Source organism: Carassius auratus, chromosome 5 (genome assembly GCF_003368295.1).
Source record: "Carassius auratus strain Wakin chromosome 5, ASM336829v1, whole genome shotgun sequence".
In the NCBI taxonomy this organism is placed as follows: domain Eukaryota; kingdom Metazoa; phylum Chordata; class Actinopteri; order Cypriniformes; family Cyprinidae; genus Carassius; species Carassius auratus.
The window spans coordinates 23,902,639-23,919,698 of record NC_039247.1 but is presented as its reverse complement, the minus strand read 5'-3'; the positions used below and the strand labels follow the sequence as shown (position 1 = coordinate 23,919,698).

The 17,060-nt window shown below is 36.2% G+C and overlaps 1 protein-coding gene across 4 annotated transcripts in view; it reads right to left on the bottom strand.

Annotated features, from left to right (window-relative positions):
- Positions 1-16,612, bottom strand: part of LOC113082336 (tyrosine-protein kinase Fer-like) — a 37,260-nt gene extending 20,648 nt beyond the window's left edge. The window contains exons 1-3 of one of the 4 annotated variants that reach the window (XM_026254033.1): positions 16,224-16,609; positions 16,022-16,103; positions 71-354 (exon numbers count right to left, since the gene is read on the bottom strand). In XM_026254033.1, coding sequence (XP_026109818.1) covers positions 71-280 — 210 coding nt within the window. In that variant the 5' untranslated portion in view covers positions 281-354; positions 16,022-16,103; positions 16,224-16,609. Of the gene's footprint in view, positions 1-70; positions 355-16,021; positions 16,104-16,223 lie in introns of all 4 variants that reach the window. The other 3 variants (XM_026254034.1, XM_026254031.1, XM_026254032.1) reach the window with 3 other exon arrangements.
- Between the last annotated feature and the right edge of the window lie 448 nt (positions 16,613-17,060).

Sequence of the window (17,060 nt, the reverse complement as noted above, 5' to 3'; positions counted from 1 at the left end):
GCTCTGAGTATCTAAAAATCAAAAGCATCAGCTCCACATGTCAACCCATAATGCAGCTGAGGGCCGTTACCTTGGAGACAGTACTGACGTATTGGATCTGAGAGGAGCTGTCATGCTTGTCCACTTGCTGGCTGATGTTGAGCAGGAGCGATGCATATTCCTTATCGCTCTTCACCCGCAGGGTCATGAAGCGCTTCACTGTCTCCAGCAGCTTCAGCTCCCAGTCCTGCAACTTCATCAGACCCTCGTGGGAGTTGCGCAGGTCCCGGCCGAACCCCATCTCGCTCGCAAGGCACGCGGTCTCTCTCTCTCGCTCAACAGTGTGCGTTACTCAGGTCTGCATCGTTACTGCTGCTGAGAGACAATATGGGTAGCGATAAAGACTGGTTAGTTGAAATGCATGAACATATGTGCCAAGTTGTAGGCTATTTTTTTACTGATATCGTATGGTTTTAACAAACTTTTTCAATAAAAATGTAAATGTAAATGTAAAGTCTCCTGGGCTTTATTTTGTGTTTTGGTTTTGTTTGTACGCGGCAGTAGTCCGTGAGGGGCTGTCGCGCTGTTTTGTGTTTAGTTTTATTTGATTTGAATGTCTTCTTCCTGTGACTACGAAAGTTGTATTATATCGTTACACAGCCATCATCATCAATATCATTACATTTTTGGAGAGTCACACCAAATTACATTATACGAACTAACTTTGTGGTGTCATAAAAAAAAATTCAAATTATCTGATATTTTAAGAGACTAATTGACATTCTGAAGGGATCAGCTAATTATTTTGCATGTGGGTCACACCCACTGATCTATAATAGAGAACTGAATATCTCACTATATCATAGAAATGAAAACACCGTGCCACCATACTGGCATTCCCTAGTATTCCCATACATTCTATTGAATTAATAGGAAATTGTATGATTTTAATAAGAAAACCACCTAACAAGTAATTGTTTTTATATCTGATCTATCTAAATACCTGAAGTCTCACTGTAAATTCTTATGATGCAAACGTTCTAAGAATGAAAGCAGTTATTTGTTTAGTGTCTGGGATTTCCCCTGGGTAAAAAGTTAGGTTCATATTCATTACAGGAGCAAACATCAGATGAACATGATAAACACTGGATGGGCGTGAACATATGCATTTCAAATGGCAAAGTGCTCACAAAATCGGAATAAAGATTTATACTTTGTATGTACAGTTATTTGACCATTTATAATTTTGTTATAGTGTATTATTTGTTTTATTATTTGACTGCAAATGTTTCAAAAATGATTTCAACAATAGCATTCATTTTGAAGCAGGTAATGATTTAAACATTGGTTAAATGAATGGGGTGGGCGATGTGGTCAATAAATTATCACGATAAATTTTTTTCATATCAGTCGATATCGATAATTTCGTATTACGGTAAATTTCAGTAGAAAACATCAGATGAACATGATTAACACTGGATGGACGTGAACATATGCATTTCAAATGACAAAGTGCTCACAAAATCGGAATAAAGATTTATGCTTTGTATGTACAGTTATTTGACTATTTATAATTTTGTTATAGTGTATTATTTGTTTTATTATTTGACTGTAAATGTTTAAAAAATTATTTCAACAACAGCATTCATTTTGAAGCAGGTAATGATTTAAACATTGGTTAAATGAATGGGCTGGGCGATGTGGTCAATAAATTATCACGATACATTTTTTTCATATCAGTCGATTTCGATAATTCCGTATTACGGTAAATTTCTAAATGGTTTGTAGGTTTATTGTTTATATATAATTTTAACAGCAGATTTTTGCTCCTAATTGCAAGTTGTAGAAACCAGATGTGGTTTTAAACTACTCTTTATGGTCAAAACATGACAAACACAATATCTTAATATCTTAAATAGAGAAATTAAATTCTTAGTTTCTGCATTTTCTAATCTAATGAGTGATTTAAGATCATCAAACCGGTTTGTGTTGCCTGACTTTGATGACAAGTATCTTCAGCACAGTGTAGGCTACAATTATTAAATTTTTGTCACTTATTTGACAGTAGTTTGAGATGAGTTGAGAGTAGTTTGAGATGAGTTGACAGTAGTAGCTTTAGTTAATAGTAGATGTATATTCTTGCTCATTATCAAAAATAGTCAAATCTGTTAAACTTGTAACAACCTCATTTATATATGGTTGGAGGTGTAGCTGCTCTGTTTAAAGATGTCTATCAATGCATGCAAGTGTCATTTGGTCAGTACTTGTCTTTTGAATACCTACGGATTGTGTTGAAAGGTGCTCCACGCATTCTGTCTATGACATGTGGAGTCCCACAAGGCTCAATTCTGGCACCACTCTTGTTCAGCCTGTATATGAATAATGAGAAAGAACCCGAACATGCACTCCGAACATGTGTTTTGTTTTTCTTTTTCGTGTAGCCTAATGGTACAGGCTATGCATAGTGGCACTTATATAAGTTGATATTCATACAAGTTGATAACGTGCTGTTTCAAACATTAAGTAAAAAAATAATAATCCAGACAGTATTGTTTATGACTGTCACTTTTAATAAATTTGTGACTGAATCTCCATTACGGTGGGTTTTTTTTTTTTTTGGGATGCGCGGGGAGCGGGCACGTAAATATTCGAATATATTGCATGATAATCGATATCCGTTCGAATTAGATTTTTCTCAAAAGTGGCACCCCTACATCAGCGTGTGACGTGTAATGTACGAGTCAAAAATGCTAGGCGCGTTAACTTTCACTTAAGCTGGCGAACAATCGCCTCTTCAGCGCAGTGAGGAACTGATCTCTGCTTCATTACAGTTTGCACATATTTGTTTCGTCCCGAACGTTTATCTGCCTTAAACACCTGGTAAAAGAGTCTTCACTACGACACACCCTTTACGGCATTAGTTCTGGCTTTTGTTCATACAGCGCTCATTCCGGGACTGAACACGGCAAAGTTCCTAGGTCCTTGACCCGGGATGAATCCCGGAATCAATCCCTGGACGTTTTCGTTCACAAAAAAAGGTGTCCCGGCAATATTCCGGCAATTTTCCGGGTGCAGTGTGAAAGGGGCTCAAATGACTACAGCCCCATTGACTCCCTCTGCCAATGCATTGATGAAATTAACAGTTGGATGTGCCAGAACTTTCTTCAGTTAAACAAGGAAAAAACTCAAGTCATCGCATTTGGAAACAAAGTTGAATGTGAATGTGAATTCTCAAGGTGAATGTATACCTTTGCTCTGGGGTCTAACAACTAAAAATAAAGTCAGGAATCTTAGTGTGATTCTGGAGAGAGACCATAGTTTCAGTAGTCATGTCAAAGCAGTAACTAAAAAAAGCATACTATCATCTAAAAAACATTGCAAGAATTAGATGTTTTGTTTCCAGTCAAGACTTGGAGAAACTAGTTCATGCCTTTATCACGAGCAGGGTGGACTATTGTAATGGGCTCCTCACTGGCCTTCCCAAAAAGACCATTAGACTGCTGCAGCCCATCCAGAACGCTGCTGCCAGGATACTGACTAGAATCAGAAAATCTGAGCATATCACACCAGTCCTCAGGTCCTTACACTGGCTTCCAGTTACATTTAGGACTGATTTTAAAGTAGTTTTAAAGGACCGAAATACATTGCAGATATACTCACTGAATATACTCTGTTTTCAGTTTTTATAACCAATTATTACTATGTGTTCCAGATCCCTATTATCACTACCACTCACAAACCAGGCATCACACACTGTAGGCAGTGCAATCATAACAACCTGCACACTTTGCTTTCTACTAATACACTACTTTCTTTTCCTATTGGTCTCTGGAATTGCCAGTCTGCTGTAAACAAAACAGATTGTATTACTTCTATTACTAGTCATTCAAGACTAAACCTCATGGCCCTGAAAAAGACATGGATCAAACTAGAGGACAATGCTACACCTGCAGCACTCTCCAATAATTTCTCATTTTCCCACTCCCCCACTATGACTGGAAGAGGTGGAGGTCCTGGTCTGCTTATCTCTAATGTAGAGATGTAACGATTACCAGTTTGGCGATAAATCATGAATCAAATTCCCCACAGATATTATCTAGAATTATTTATGGAGCAGATAAAATACATAATTTATGAATAAATTATCATTTTTGACTTAACCATTTTCTTTATATAAAGGCTGAAAAGGGAGGTTTACCTTTTTATGTAACTTTTTCAAAGCTTTATTTCAACATTTACATTAGATATTTGAACATTCGAATTGTTTTCAATCAAGTTGTCATTTAAAATCCAAACATCATTGGTAATGTTATTGTTTTAGTGAAAAGTCATTTTAATTTCCTGTTTGTTGATTTTGTTGGTGAAGTGATTTGTGTGTATGTACTTTTTGAACATCTCCAGCACATTTTAACAATACCGTGTAATACTGGTGATAACGGTGATAATTTTGGTCACTATAACCATTATAAGAAATGTTTATACCATTACATTCCAATTCTAATGAGTTGAAATTTAATTATTTACCATCTCTGAGTATCAACAGCTCCTTTAAATCACATTCAGCCACTATTACCCACCCACTTAAAATCCATCTACAGCTGTTTGTCGACCCCGAGGACCACAAGATGAACTTCTTGGATGAATTAGATGTGCTGTTCTCAACCTTTCCTGAGGATGGTTGTCCCCTAGTTATGCTTGGAGACTTCAACATCCAGATATAAACCTCAATCTGCAGACTTCCACACTCTCCTTGCAACAGTTGACGAATTTGCCACATTCAATATTAATAAAATTACAAACCTCAGTGCACAATTTGCCACACCACAAACTGTCAAACACATCTTACCAGCAAACATACACTCGTTTTCATCCTTCTCTCCACTTTCTGAAGCAGAAGTCTCAAAACTCATCCTTTCCAATCATCCTACTACTTGTCCGCTTGATCCTATTCCATCTCATCTCCTTCAAGCCATTTCTCCTGCCGTTGTACCTGCACTCACCCACATCATTAACACATCCCTTCACACTGGTGTTTTTCCCTCAACATTTAAACAGAATTGTATAACCCCATTTCTTAAGAAACCCACTCTTAACTGTTTCTCTTCTACCTTTTAATGCAAAAACACTTTAACATGTTTGGTTCAACCAATGTCTACCAATGTCACACAGACAAACCTCCCGGACAGCAACCAATCTGGCTTCAGAAGTGGATATTCGACCGAATCGACCAGCCGTTGCTGAAGTTGTTGTTTGAATAAAGGCATCCTGTAGTGAATACAATGGATTTTTTAAAGAAAAATAAGACTGTAATGGGGTAATCAAAATAGCCTAATAACTCTGTGCTTTTGTTGTCATTCATTTTGATTTTTAGTTTAGTGAATTTAACTCCCGCTTTAAAAGTATTTTTAGTTTTTAGATTGCAATGTTACAATGTTAGAATGAAATCTGATTTTAACCCTTTTTTGCACATAATATAAAAGGCTTACATGGTTACATTTAGGACCGCAGCCATCTAATATTTTAGTAATCGAGTATTCTACCAAAAAGTTCCATCGATTAATCATCTAATCGGATAAAATGTGTTTTTGCTTAATTAAAGTGCAATATTAATTATGCAAGAGGAAAAAAAAGACTCCTGTGTCTCTTAAAAGGAACAAATAAGTTTCCTTTTTTAGAATTTTTTTTTTTTTTTTTAATGCATAGAATACAATGCATACATCAAAAATAAACATTTAATTATTACACATTGTTTCTCTGTCTGTACTTGTACTGTGCTAAACAATAGTAATACATCCGGACTAAACCGGACTTTTATTTTGATGGGTTGACGTACCTTTACAGTTCTGTGTATGTGATGTGACCCTAGTTTTACTCAAATCAAACGGTCAAATGCTCATGAAGTGACTGTCAGAGCAGTTCTGGTGACGTTGTTCATGTGTTCACGTCCTTATTTAGTGAGAAAGCAGACGCTGAAATCACTGCGAGTGTGTGTGATAAAGGAAGTCACGCTTCTGCTCCATTCAATAACAGAGACGCAGAACATGCAGGATTCATATTTAAATAGACTGTTCCGGATTAATATTTACAGATATTAGTCCATATCATGATTTGATGTAAGTGCAATTACCTATTTTTGATTAATTCATTCAAAATTTGGCAAATTCCGTGCCATTCCGCATTATACTGTAAAATAAATTTTTATGACTGGATTCCTTGATTCCCTCCGCGTTTTCTGCATCGCTGAAATCATAGGGCCCTAGTTGTGGTATGCCAGCTCTATCTTGCAATGGACACACGCCACAGTGTTCTCTTTACGTTTGCTCGCGCCCTCAAATCAAAACACTGCTGACTCCTTGTGTATCCTTTCCGCTTTGTGGGTGATGTAAACGCGTTGTTTCACATTAAAAAATCATTGCGAAAGAACCTGACGTGAGATAGTGATAGTGATAGTGAAGTGACATTCAGCCAAGTATGGTGACCCATACTCAGAATTTGTGCTCTGCATTTAACCCATCCGAAATGCACACACACAGAGCAGTGAACACACACACACACACACACACACTGTGAGCACACACCCGGAGCAGTGGGCAGCCATTTATGCTGCGGCGCCCGGGGAGCAGTCAGGGGTTCAGAGCCTTGCTCAAGGGCACCTAAGTCGTGGTATTGAAGGTGGAGAGAGAGCTGTTCATGCACTATCCCCACCCACAATTCGGTCCGGCCCGAGACTAGAACTCACAACCCTTCGATTGGGAGTCCAACCCTCTAACCATTAGGCTTTTGAAAGAATTTTGAAATCAAGTTACTGGAGGAATAATTTCAGCCCTAGTTACATTCACTTTATTTGTTTTCATAGCCTTTAATAGGTATTGTTTTGTTGGAGAAGATTGGGGAGAAAGTGAAATATATACAGATTTTTTAAAATTCAAATACAAAAACAAAAATACCGAGATATATACCGTATATCGCAAATTGACCAAAAAATACAGCGATATGAATTTTTTAGCTTTATTACAACATGATCACATGTAGACTTGTGCCGGTAGTCGGTAATGCGCAATATTACAGTAATGAATATTCACGATATTGTTATCGTGGGCACTTATAAATACCGCAAATAATTATATATTACAAATTATTCAGAAATTGAAATTTGTAAAATGCATTTTAAGAAAACTATTCCCATCAGCTGGTCAAAATGCACAACACCGCTGCATGCTGCTTGAAAGACGCTGTGTGCTCTGATGTAAACAAGCACGCATGAGAAGCACATGGACGAACACATGAGAGACGCATAGAATGAAAGCACATTCACTCTCTGACAGTAGATGGCACAAAACTGCAGAGAATGCAGTTATATATATATATATGTATATATATATATATATATATATATATATATATATATATATATATAAAGTTAAAAGTTTTGCACATATTAAAGTGCAAAAGAACTATAAAGACCAATAGGTAAGATGAACATCATAGCAAATACACAAATCTGAATGGCTATTTAAAATTATTTAAATATGTTTAAGAAAGTAGTGCAGCAGGTTTATATATGGGGTTTCCAGGTTAAGGACTGCATTCTCTCTCTATATATATTAGTGATCGACCGATGTATCTGTTTACCGATATTTTTCCCGATATTTAAGCATTTTTCCATAATCGGGTATCGGTTTTGTAATATCGGATTCGCCGATTTACGGCGCCATCTTGTGGCCGTTTTGAGATTTCCGCCATTGCAGCCCGGGCGTCTGAGGAGATCAGTCAACAACAACTCAGTGCACAGGTAAAGTATATGTTCTACTTGGTTTGCTTTAATTAATCAACTTTATTTAACATAACAGACATGCACAAATGAGATCTGAGACATTAATTCCTGATATAGTTAATTTATGCAGCTTGTTTCTAAACAATTGAGACGAACTCATTGAGTCACGTAGTGCAATTCGCCATGTCCTGCCCCAATAAAGACGTATCTTTACATGAATTAAATAAAACAGACATGAATGAGTGCATGTTGAAAATAAAAGCCCTGAATTTAATTCTCTATCTGTTGTATTTGCTCACCATTAGTCTAGAAGAGAAAGTTCGTTCATATTGCTTAGAAACTGACGGATGATCTGGAGGCTTAAGCACGGCCACTGAATGAAACTTTTGACAAGTTCTTGTTTAAACACCCTAGATTATATTTTCATTTACTACATAACAATTATTTCGCTAATACACATATAAATATAGCCTACCGCTTTGTGGAAATTAATTATTTATTATCTCCTTGCGCGATCGCGGTTGATTAAATTATAGTCAAAAAGCACTTTGTCAGTTGGCATTTCATGATTTAACGTTAGATTAAATTTAGATCGTAAAATGGCAACTGACAAGTGCTGTTTAACTTTATAGAGTCTCGGGGAAAAAAGTTCTCACATTGCTCAGCACCTGACTGGGTTGATCAGGAAGCCTCAAGCAATGCCACTGAATGAAACTTTTGACAAGACTATCTTGTTTAAACACCCTAGATTATATTATAATTTACTACATAACAATTATTTCGCTAATACACATATAAATATACCGCTTTGTGGAAATTTATTATTTATTATCTCCATGCGCGATCGCGGTTGATTAAATTATAGTCAAACAGCACTTTGTCAGTTGGCATTTCATGATATAACGTTAGATTGAATCTAGATCATAAAATGCCAACTGACAAGTGCTGTTTAACTTAATATAGTCTCGGGAAAAAAGTTCATTCATATTGCTCAGCACCTGACTGGGTTGATGATCAGGAAGCCTCAAGCAAGGCCACTGCATGAAATTTTTGACAAGATTATCTCGTTTAAACCCCCTAAATTATAGAATCATTTGATTTACTACATAACCATTATTTAGTTAATACAAATCTAAATAAATGCAGCTCTGTGGAAATTATTTATTATCTCCACACGCCATCGCGGTTGAGTAGCCCAATTTATAGTTTCGTGTAAATGCATAGATAAGTTACAGCACTTTGTCACAAAGCATTTCATGATCTAGACCGACAAAACATAATAATTAATAACACTAGTTGGAATCGGTGATTGATAGGAGGATGGGCAAGCCACTTGAATGGTGGAAACAAAATGAGAAAAGGTTCCCCATTATTGCTCATCTGTCAAGAAAGTTCCTTTGCCCCCCACCATCTTCGGTGCCCAGTGAACGAGCCTTCAGTGAAGTGGGAGCCATTTATGAAAACAAAGGAAGCAGGCTTACAGGGCAGAATGCTGAAAGACTCTGTTTTCTACACTAAAACCTAGTTCTGTTTAACTGGGAGTATTAAGTTACACTACTAAATGTAGTGTAACTTAATACACTACATTTAGCCCACCGCCCCCACCAATATGTTATAATCATTTTTGTGCTTTATTTTTTTACCTGTTTTTATTTTTTTACCTCATCAAAGCTTTTATTTTAAAACAAAGACACTTTTTAACACTTGTTCAGCTCATTTGTGTTTAATAATTGTCAGAAACAGAAGTATAACAGTAAATAAATATCGGTTCTGTATATCGGTTATCGGGTACATAAACATGCAAATAATCGGTATCGGTTATAAAAAATCAATATCGGTCGATCACTAATATATATATATATTTCTGAATTGCTTTATTTTATTTAAATGTTCAGTAATTTTTATTAGAAAAAAGTTATTTAACCTATACTATATTTTGAGCACTTTTTAAAACTAAATTTCAATACCGTGATAATACCGTTTACCATGATAAAAGCATGAGCAATTAATCGCAACAGGAAAATTTTATACCGACATATCCCTACACGTCACGTTATTTTGAGTACTTAATTACTGTTGAACAATTTTAATATAAAAGAAAAAAAAAGTACATTTCAGTATTAAAAATGATCATATATTTATTGCATAAATCAGTAATATAAGTGAGAAGGAACAGTATCAGGAAGCCGTAAGATATTATTTACTGTATTAAACAGATCTCATGTTCTCGTCATCTGACCTAATTATAGTAGACAAGTAATCAGATTTAGCGGTTAAAAGAGCATTCAGAGCATGTGATCTGTGTATCTTTATGCACAGTCAGTCTAGTTTTAATGCATAAACGTTCCAAGAAATGACCCTTAGTTTTAAGAAGTCTCAGGTGCAGAATGAGTAAAATAGAGACAGCAGTTGAACACAAAAACTAGCTTTTAATGAATTTTCAATTTCAAATAACAGTCCACAAAAAACAGTCAAATAAAAGACCAAAAGACAAACTGGACGACTGACATGCCGCACTCAGGAAGTGCTTATCAAATCATCACATGAAAAACGTGATGTGTGTACACCTCAAAGCCCTGATCAGTCTTAAATAACCACGTAACAAAAGCATCACTTACCTTGTTATCAGCATATCTACATTCTGCTAAATAACCTCACCCAACCAGTGCATGCAAGTGAAACAGAGGAACATGCCTTAAACGGGTCAACTTTTATGCCAGGTTTCCAAATACAGGCTAATTGAAAGACAATGCAGTTTAACAAGTGCAAATCAAGCGATAACAGACTTCCTGTGTGACGACCGGCTAAAACACACGAGTTTTGGAAAACAGCCAGATCTAAAAGCAATCTGAAAAGTCAATGACTGTTGAACTGAAAGCATTACTGTAACACAACACTACATTTACACACCTCCAGTTCCTTTCTTAGCAACTAAAAAAAGTATGAGAACAACCTCAGGTATTTGTGTCTTGAGGCTAATGTGATGAACACACCACGACTAAAATGACACTGAGACATTACAGTACAACTGCTACAGTTAAATCCAAATGCTTTTAAAATCAGAAATGGTTTACGGTCTTCACTAAAGCAGAAGGTTGTCTAATTACTGAGATTAGTAATGTAGTTCAATACTTCACAAAGCCCATAATAACTTCCTCATCTGAGAGTATGCCTTCTGCTCCCCTTCATCCACACAGGTCACGTTTAGCTTTTAGACCACCGATTCATTAAGAAGCTTACTGAAAGGCAGCTCTTTTGAGGATTTTACCACTTAAAGTGACAAAGACTATTACATTGTGTTGTGTTGAAAGAGTTTTTATTAGAGGAGGCATACTCTTTATCATGAGATCTCTTTGTTTGGTCAAAGGTAGTGCTCTGGCAATTCTAAAGCATTATTGTTATCATAAAAAGATCTTGCATGTGATGTTCTTCTGTTAAAATAGCAAAGTGCACAGCAATCATTCGGTTTGTTTAATAGGTCATCCGGCAGACCATAAGAGCTGAACTATAAGAGTTGTGTCAGTAAGCCACATGAAGAAACCAAAGTGGCCAGACAAAAAGATGTAGCTAAATGAGCTGATGTCAGTTTGACAGTAACAGCTATCGTTGGTTTCCTGTGAAACTGTTACTGTTCAGACAAACATTGTCAAAAATGACAGCTCTTGACGGATATATTGTTTAGGAAGTTTGTTTTGAATATAAATATTTTATGAACGTTGACTCAAAATCATCTTTTATTCACTCTAAAGCTTAGCATGTCAATAAACACAAAATTACAAGCAAGTGCAATATCTTATTGAGAGAAGGTGAAAAGGAGATTTCTGATTTCTGACAGACAAAACAGCAACACTTTACAATAAGGTCAAGGGGGTGGAATGGTTCAACTTTTTCACGGTTTGTTTCACAGCTTTAGAGTCACGTTTCGGTATGTTTCAGTAAGTGCTATGTTAATGGAGAAACTATACTTAAAAAATAAATACAACAGAGTAAAGATACAAAAAAAATAAACAGTGATTTATTTATTTTTTTCAGGGAGGTTTTAGCATTAGTTTTTAGGTACAGAAATTGAATAAAGTAATCAAATATAAAACAGCATTGCATATTTGACTGTATAAATTGTAAAGATTGTTCTTTATTAAAGTTATAAAAGCGATTTCTTTGTTGTTGCTGTTCGATTAATATAAATACTGTCACTTTAAGAGAATGCACTGATGCAGTGGCCTAAGTTCAGCCGGCTATGTCTGCTGTAGGATACTTACCAAAACGGGCATTTGACATCATTTTTGTGTGAATTTGTCCATTTAAACACAATACTTCAGAGAGACCTTATATATGCTCAAGTTCTGAGGCATCAACAGAAACATATATTAGCTGAACCCGGTTTGTTTTACGTGTTATTTATAACAAACCATATTACAGATGCTTTGTCAGATTTAAGTTGGTCCCAGCGTGTGCCGAACCGTGTGTGGTGAACCGAACTGTTTTTTTTCAACGAACCATGCCATCCCTAATAAGGTCCCACAAAGTAGTGTTAGTTAACATTAACAACAGCCAATACATTTGTGACAGTATTTATTCATTTATTTTTTTTTAACAATAGTACGTTTTAGGCTAGTAGAAATAATTAGTGCTGTCAAACAATCACGATTAATCACATCCAAAATAAAAGTTTTTGTTTACATGTTTGTGTGCTGTGTACATTTATTAGGTATATATAAATACACACACACACAAGCATGTATATTTTCAGAAAAATGTATGTTTATATAATAAATATAAATTATATGAACATATATATATATATATATATATATAGACATGTAAAATCATGTAAATATTTTCAATATATATACACTTTGTGTGTGTGTTTATATATAAATAATAAATGTACACAGAACACACATACATATATTATGCAAACAAAAACTTTTATTTTGGATGCAATTAATTAAATTAAATTAAAATACAACTGTTCATTGTTAGCATTTTAATAATGTATTAGAAAATGCTGAAATTAAGATGAATTAAGATTAATAAATGCAGTTTATTTCCTTGTTAGTGCATGTTAACTAATGACACCTTAATGTAATGAAGCCAATTTTTTCTAAAACGTGAAATGGAGTTTATGATACTTTATGTGAAAAGACAGTGATTTATTTTTATTTCTTTCAAAATTCGTTTCTGTTCACCAGCAACTGATTGGATTTTTTTTATTATCATTTTATAGTATCAGTTTGCGGTCTTAAAAGTTTCAATAAATGATTTGACAGAAATGTTAAATAAAGAATGCAAATGGAATATTAAAGTGTTACGTTTTTAGTAATAAAAAGGCTACTGCTATTTGTATTTACTTAATTATTCTAAATGACCATCCATGGATTTAGAAAGAAGAGTTCTGCTGTCACTGGAGATGCACGTGCAACAAATTGGGGGCAGTCATGGCCTAATGGTTAGGGAGTCAGACTTTGTAGTAACCCAAAGGTTTCAGGTTCGAGTCTCAGTGCCAGCAGGGATTGTAAGTGGGAGAGTGAATAACCAGTACTCTTTTCCACCTTCAATACCACGAATGAGATGAGACCCTTGAGCAAGGCACCAAAACCCACAACTGCTCCCTGGGCACCACAGCTAAAATAGCTGCCCAATGCACCATCTGAGTGCGTGTGTGTGTGTGTGTGTGTGTATGTCTATTTGGATGGGTTAAATGCATAACACAAATTCCGAGTATGGGACACCATTAGGGCTGTGCAAAAAATCAAATGCAATTGTCATGCGCATCTAGTCAGTACAGGCGTTCCTGTGATTAGTAGTATATCTCCAGCGTGTGCGTTCAGATCAGGGTTGCCAGGTTTTCACAACAAAGCCTGCCCATCTGCTTCTCAAAACTAGTCCAAAACTAGCCCAACCGTGTTTTAGGGGGTAAATATCACACTATTGGGATTGGGGTAGCTTCAAGCTGCAGACATGAAAAACAACCGTGGACTTGGCAACACTGGTTCAGGTGGAGTGGCATTTATTACACAGAGCCGTAGTCCACTGACAAGCTACACAAAATCACTTTCAAAATCGACAATGAATCGCCTGCGATTTTGTGTAGATTGTCAGTTAAATTACGGATCTATGTAGTAAATGCCAACCAGTGTTGCCAAGTCTGCGGTTGTTTTTCATGTCCGCATGCTGAAAAGGCTCCAATCCCAATAAAGTGATATTTAGCCCCTAAAATGTGAATTTTCCCAAAGGAACCTTGCCAAAAACATGTATTTTATCACCCTGAACGAAACACGACTGGGATAATTTTGAGAAGCAATTGGGCAGTTTTGGTTTGAAAACCTGGCAACCCCGATCTGAACGAACGTGCTGGAGATATACTTCTAATGACAGGAACGCCTTTACTGATGAGATGCACATGAATCGGATTCGATTTTTTGCACAGCCCTAGACACCTAACTTGTCAACATGCAACATCACAAGCACAATTTGTAGATTTTAAATTCTTGATTTCAAAACCATGGCACATTATATCCAGTTGGCTGATATGTCATATTCATTGTGTACTGTATCTAAAATGTGTGTTTTTCAGTATTTAATTGAGAAAAAATATTATTCCCAGTGCAACAGACGTACCAAATTACTGACTGCACTGTTGGTTAGTGTTCACTTCCTTCCTATTGATGATTTTTACTATTTCTTTATTTGAGAAAAATACTATGGTAGCATGGAATCAAGAGATTTCTATTTCAAGAACAAATCTGTCATGTAATCTGTTCAAATTTCCAGGGTTTTTTTTTAAGAACAAATTATTTTTTTCATACTGATTAAATTATAAATTATTTATTTGTAATTTAGTAAATAGTATGTAAAATAAATATAAATTTAATTGCATCATGTACTATTTAATATCTTTCAATAAAATACTGTTATATCACAACAAAACAGCGTTAAATCCCTAATATATCAGAACAGGTCACTAAAAAAAAATAACCACTAGAAATATGTATCTTTACTTGATCCTATTCACAATGTGAAATGCTTTACAATGTCAACCGAGACCTGCAGAAGCAGATCGGACCAAGCAATCAAACCAAGTGTGAAAACAACTTCATGTAATGAAATCAATCATTTCAAGGACAGCTCAAAAGCAAGAGCCTGGCCCACCAATGAAAACACATCATAAAGTTGTAAAATAACCACTGTGCTGTATAATCTCTCACTCATAACACAATTAGGCTGGTTAACGCACTTCAGTGGGAGTCCAGCTCAAGGAGGATTTGCTGTGTGCTGCAGAACAGCTCTGTGTGGGAGCTCAGCTGCTTGAATAGCACTTGTGAGCACACCGGAGGAGGAATGTGCGTCCTCTACATGAGCTTCTGAGGAACAGGTCACCAAACACACAACATGTAAACAAACCCAGCTGCTTGTGACCAACATCGCTTTAGGTTAACATAAATGGCTAGATCCAAGACTTACAGAGTGTTTCTTCGTTTGTAATCCAAGCAAAATACCTTCTGTATGATTCTTACCACCTGTGACAAAAAGAAATACTCGCCGAGTCTTTCAGCCCGGTGGTTGTGACAGCATTCACACAGGAAATGAACAACACCTTAATCAACGACCAAAACAGACTGGGGATCGGTACAATTATTATGATTTACTCCATTAAAACACATGCATAATTATTTTGGGCATATAGTGACCACGAAATGTATTTGCACATATGGATTGAATGGAAATCAATACATTATTGCAAAATATTAAAACATGTGGCATTTTTACTTAAAGCCAGCACATGCATATTTTTCAGTTTAAAAAAATTAACATTATAAATAACATACAAATAGTATTCAACATTTGGTTGTCAAACGCTGATGTGCATCATTCAGGACTACAGAAAGCATAATCGCAGCAATGCTTGATAGGGGTAATTAAAGAGTTTATGATCATTATATAAAAGAGGAAACTGAGGATTTCCCCCCAGCGCAATTCAATGGGAATAACCACAAAAAGCCCTTGTAAGCAATCCTCCTCAATGCATCTCTCAGAATAACATTACATGCTAATAATATGCGATTGACTGAGCTGGTCAAGGTGAGAAAACCGCAATTTAGCTGGCAATCTGCACAGTCCGTTCATACCGCTGTTGTCAAAAGTTTAAGAAGAGTGACGGGCGACTGTTTTTGTGTTCAGATACAGCACAACCTCACACATCCATAACCGTCATAAATAACATTCTCGGACAGTTGACAAACTGCAGAACATATTTTATAGGCTTACTGAACACGTTCATTGGCTTTCCTGCGCTGGTGGGACGTTAGCCGATGCTAGCGCTGCCCTGCTAATGCTGCCTGGCCTTTTCCTTTGGAAAAACAGCACAACAATTGAACACAACACGCGCAAAACCGAGACTCGCGCCACACCTAACACCACTCGCGTGCGAACAACATTGCGTATGTGATAGAATAGTTAACTGACTTACTGTAATGGAGTATTGTGGTATTTGTCCGTGTTTCCTGATTCCTCGGTATTCCTCTTTTTCTTTGACTGGGGTTGGAGGAGTTGAGTTGGGATTCGGGAGGGGTTTCCGCTCGGCTCCAGCGCTGCCACTGGCTTGTGACGTTCACCACTCGACCCCTCCGAGCACTGTGTGTGTGTGTGGGTCAGGAAACAGTACTAGTGTATATACCTCCCTGAATTGTCATTATTTCAAAGTAGAAGATAAAGAGGTGCTCGTTTTCAGGTCATTGACTCGAGGGGTGTGGAGTAGGAGGCTGCTGAGCCGCTCGTCTAAATACTCAACTGCTGAAGGGATTGAATACCTCCGTTTTACACACTTTTAAATACTTTAATTTAAGTGGGAACCAGTCACTCCCTTACACTCAGTGTGCTGAGATTAAATGGATGGTCTGCAGATGTCTGTCAGTATGGAAGCATATGGGTAGGATTATTCAATTTGGGATGTAATATGCAAAATGACAATGCAATATGTAAAATGGCAATGGATTTCTGTATTTACATTTACATTTTCCAATACATTTGTGCAACGTTTGGTGCAAAATGAAAATGAAAATTAAATTACATAATTTTCATTTGCAATTTCCTACACCAGTTTTAATATGTAAAATGAATATTAATTTTAACGCTTTATAAGTTGCAAAATTAAAATGAAAATGTATTACAGAAATGATTAGATATGTCTAACATGTTCAAGCAAAAACTGTGGCAAAATGATCATTTAAATGCTATTTTTCTTAAATGCATTAACACTCACAGTCAAGATCCTTATGATTGCATTTTCATTCAATGACCCGCAATG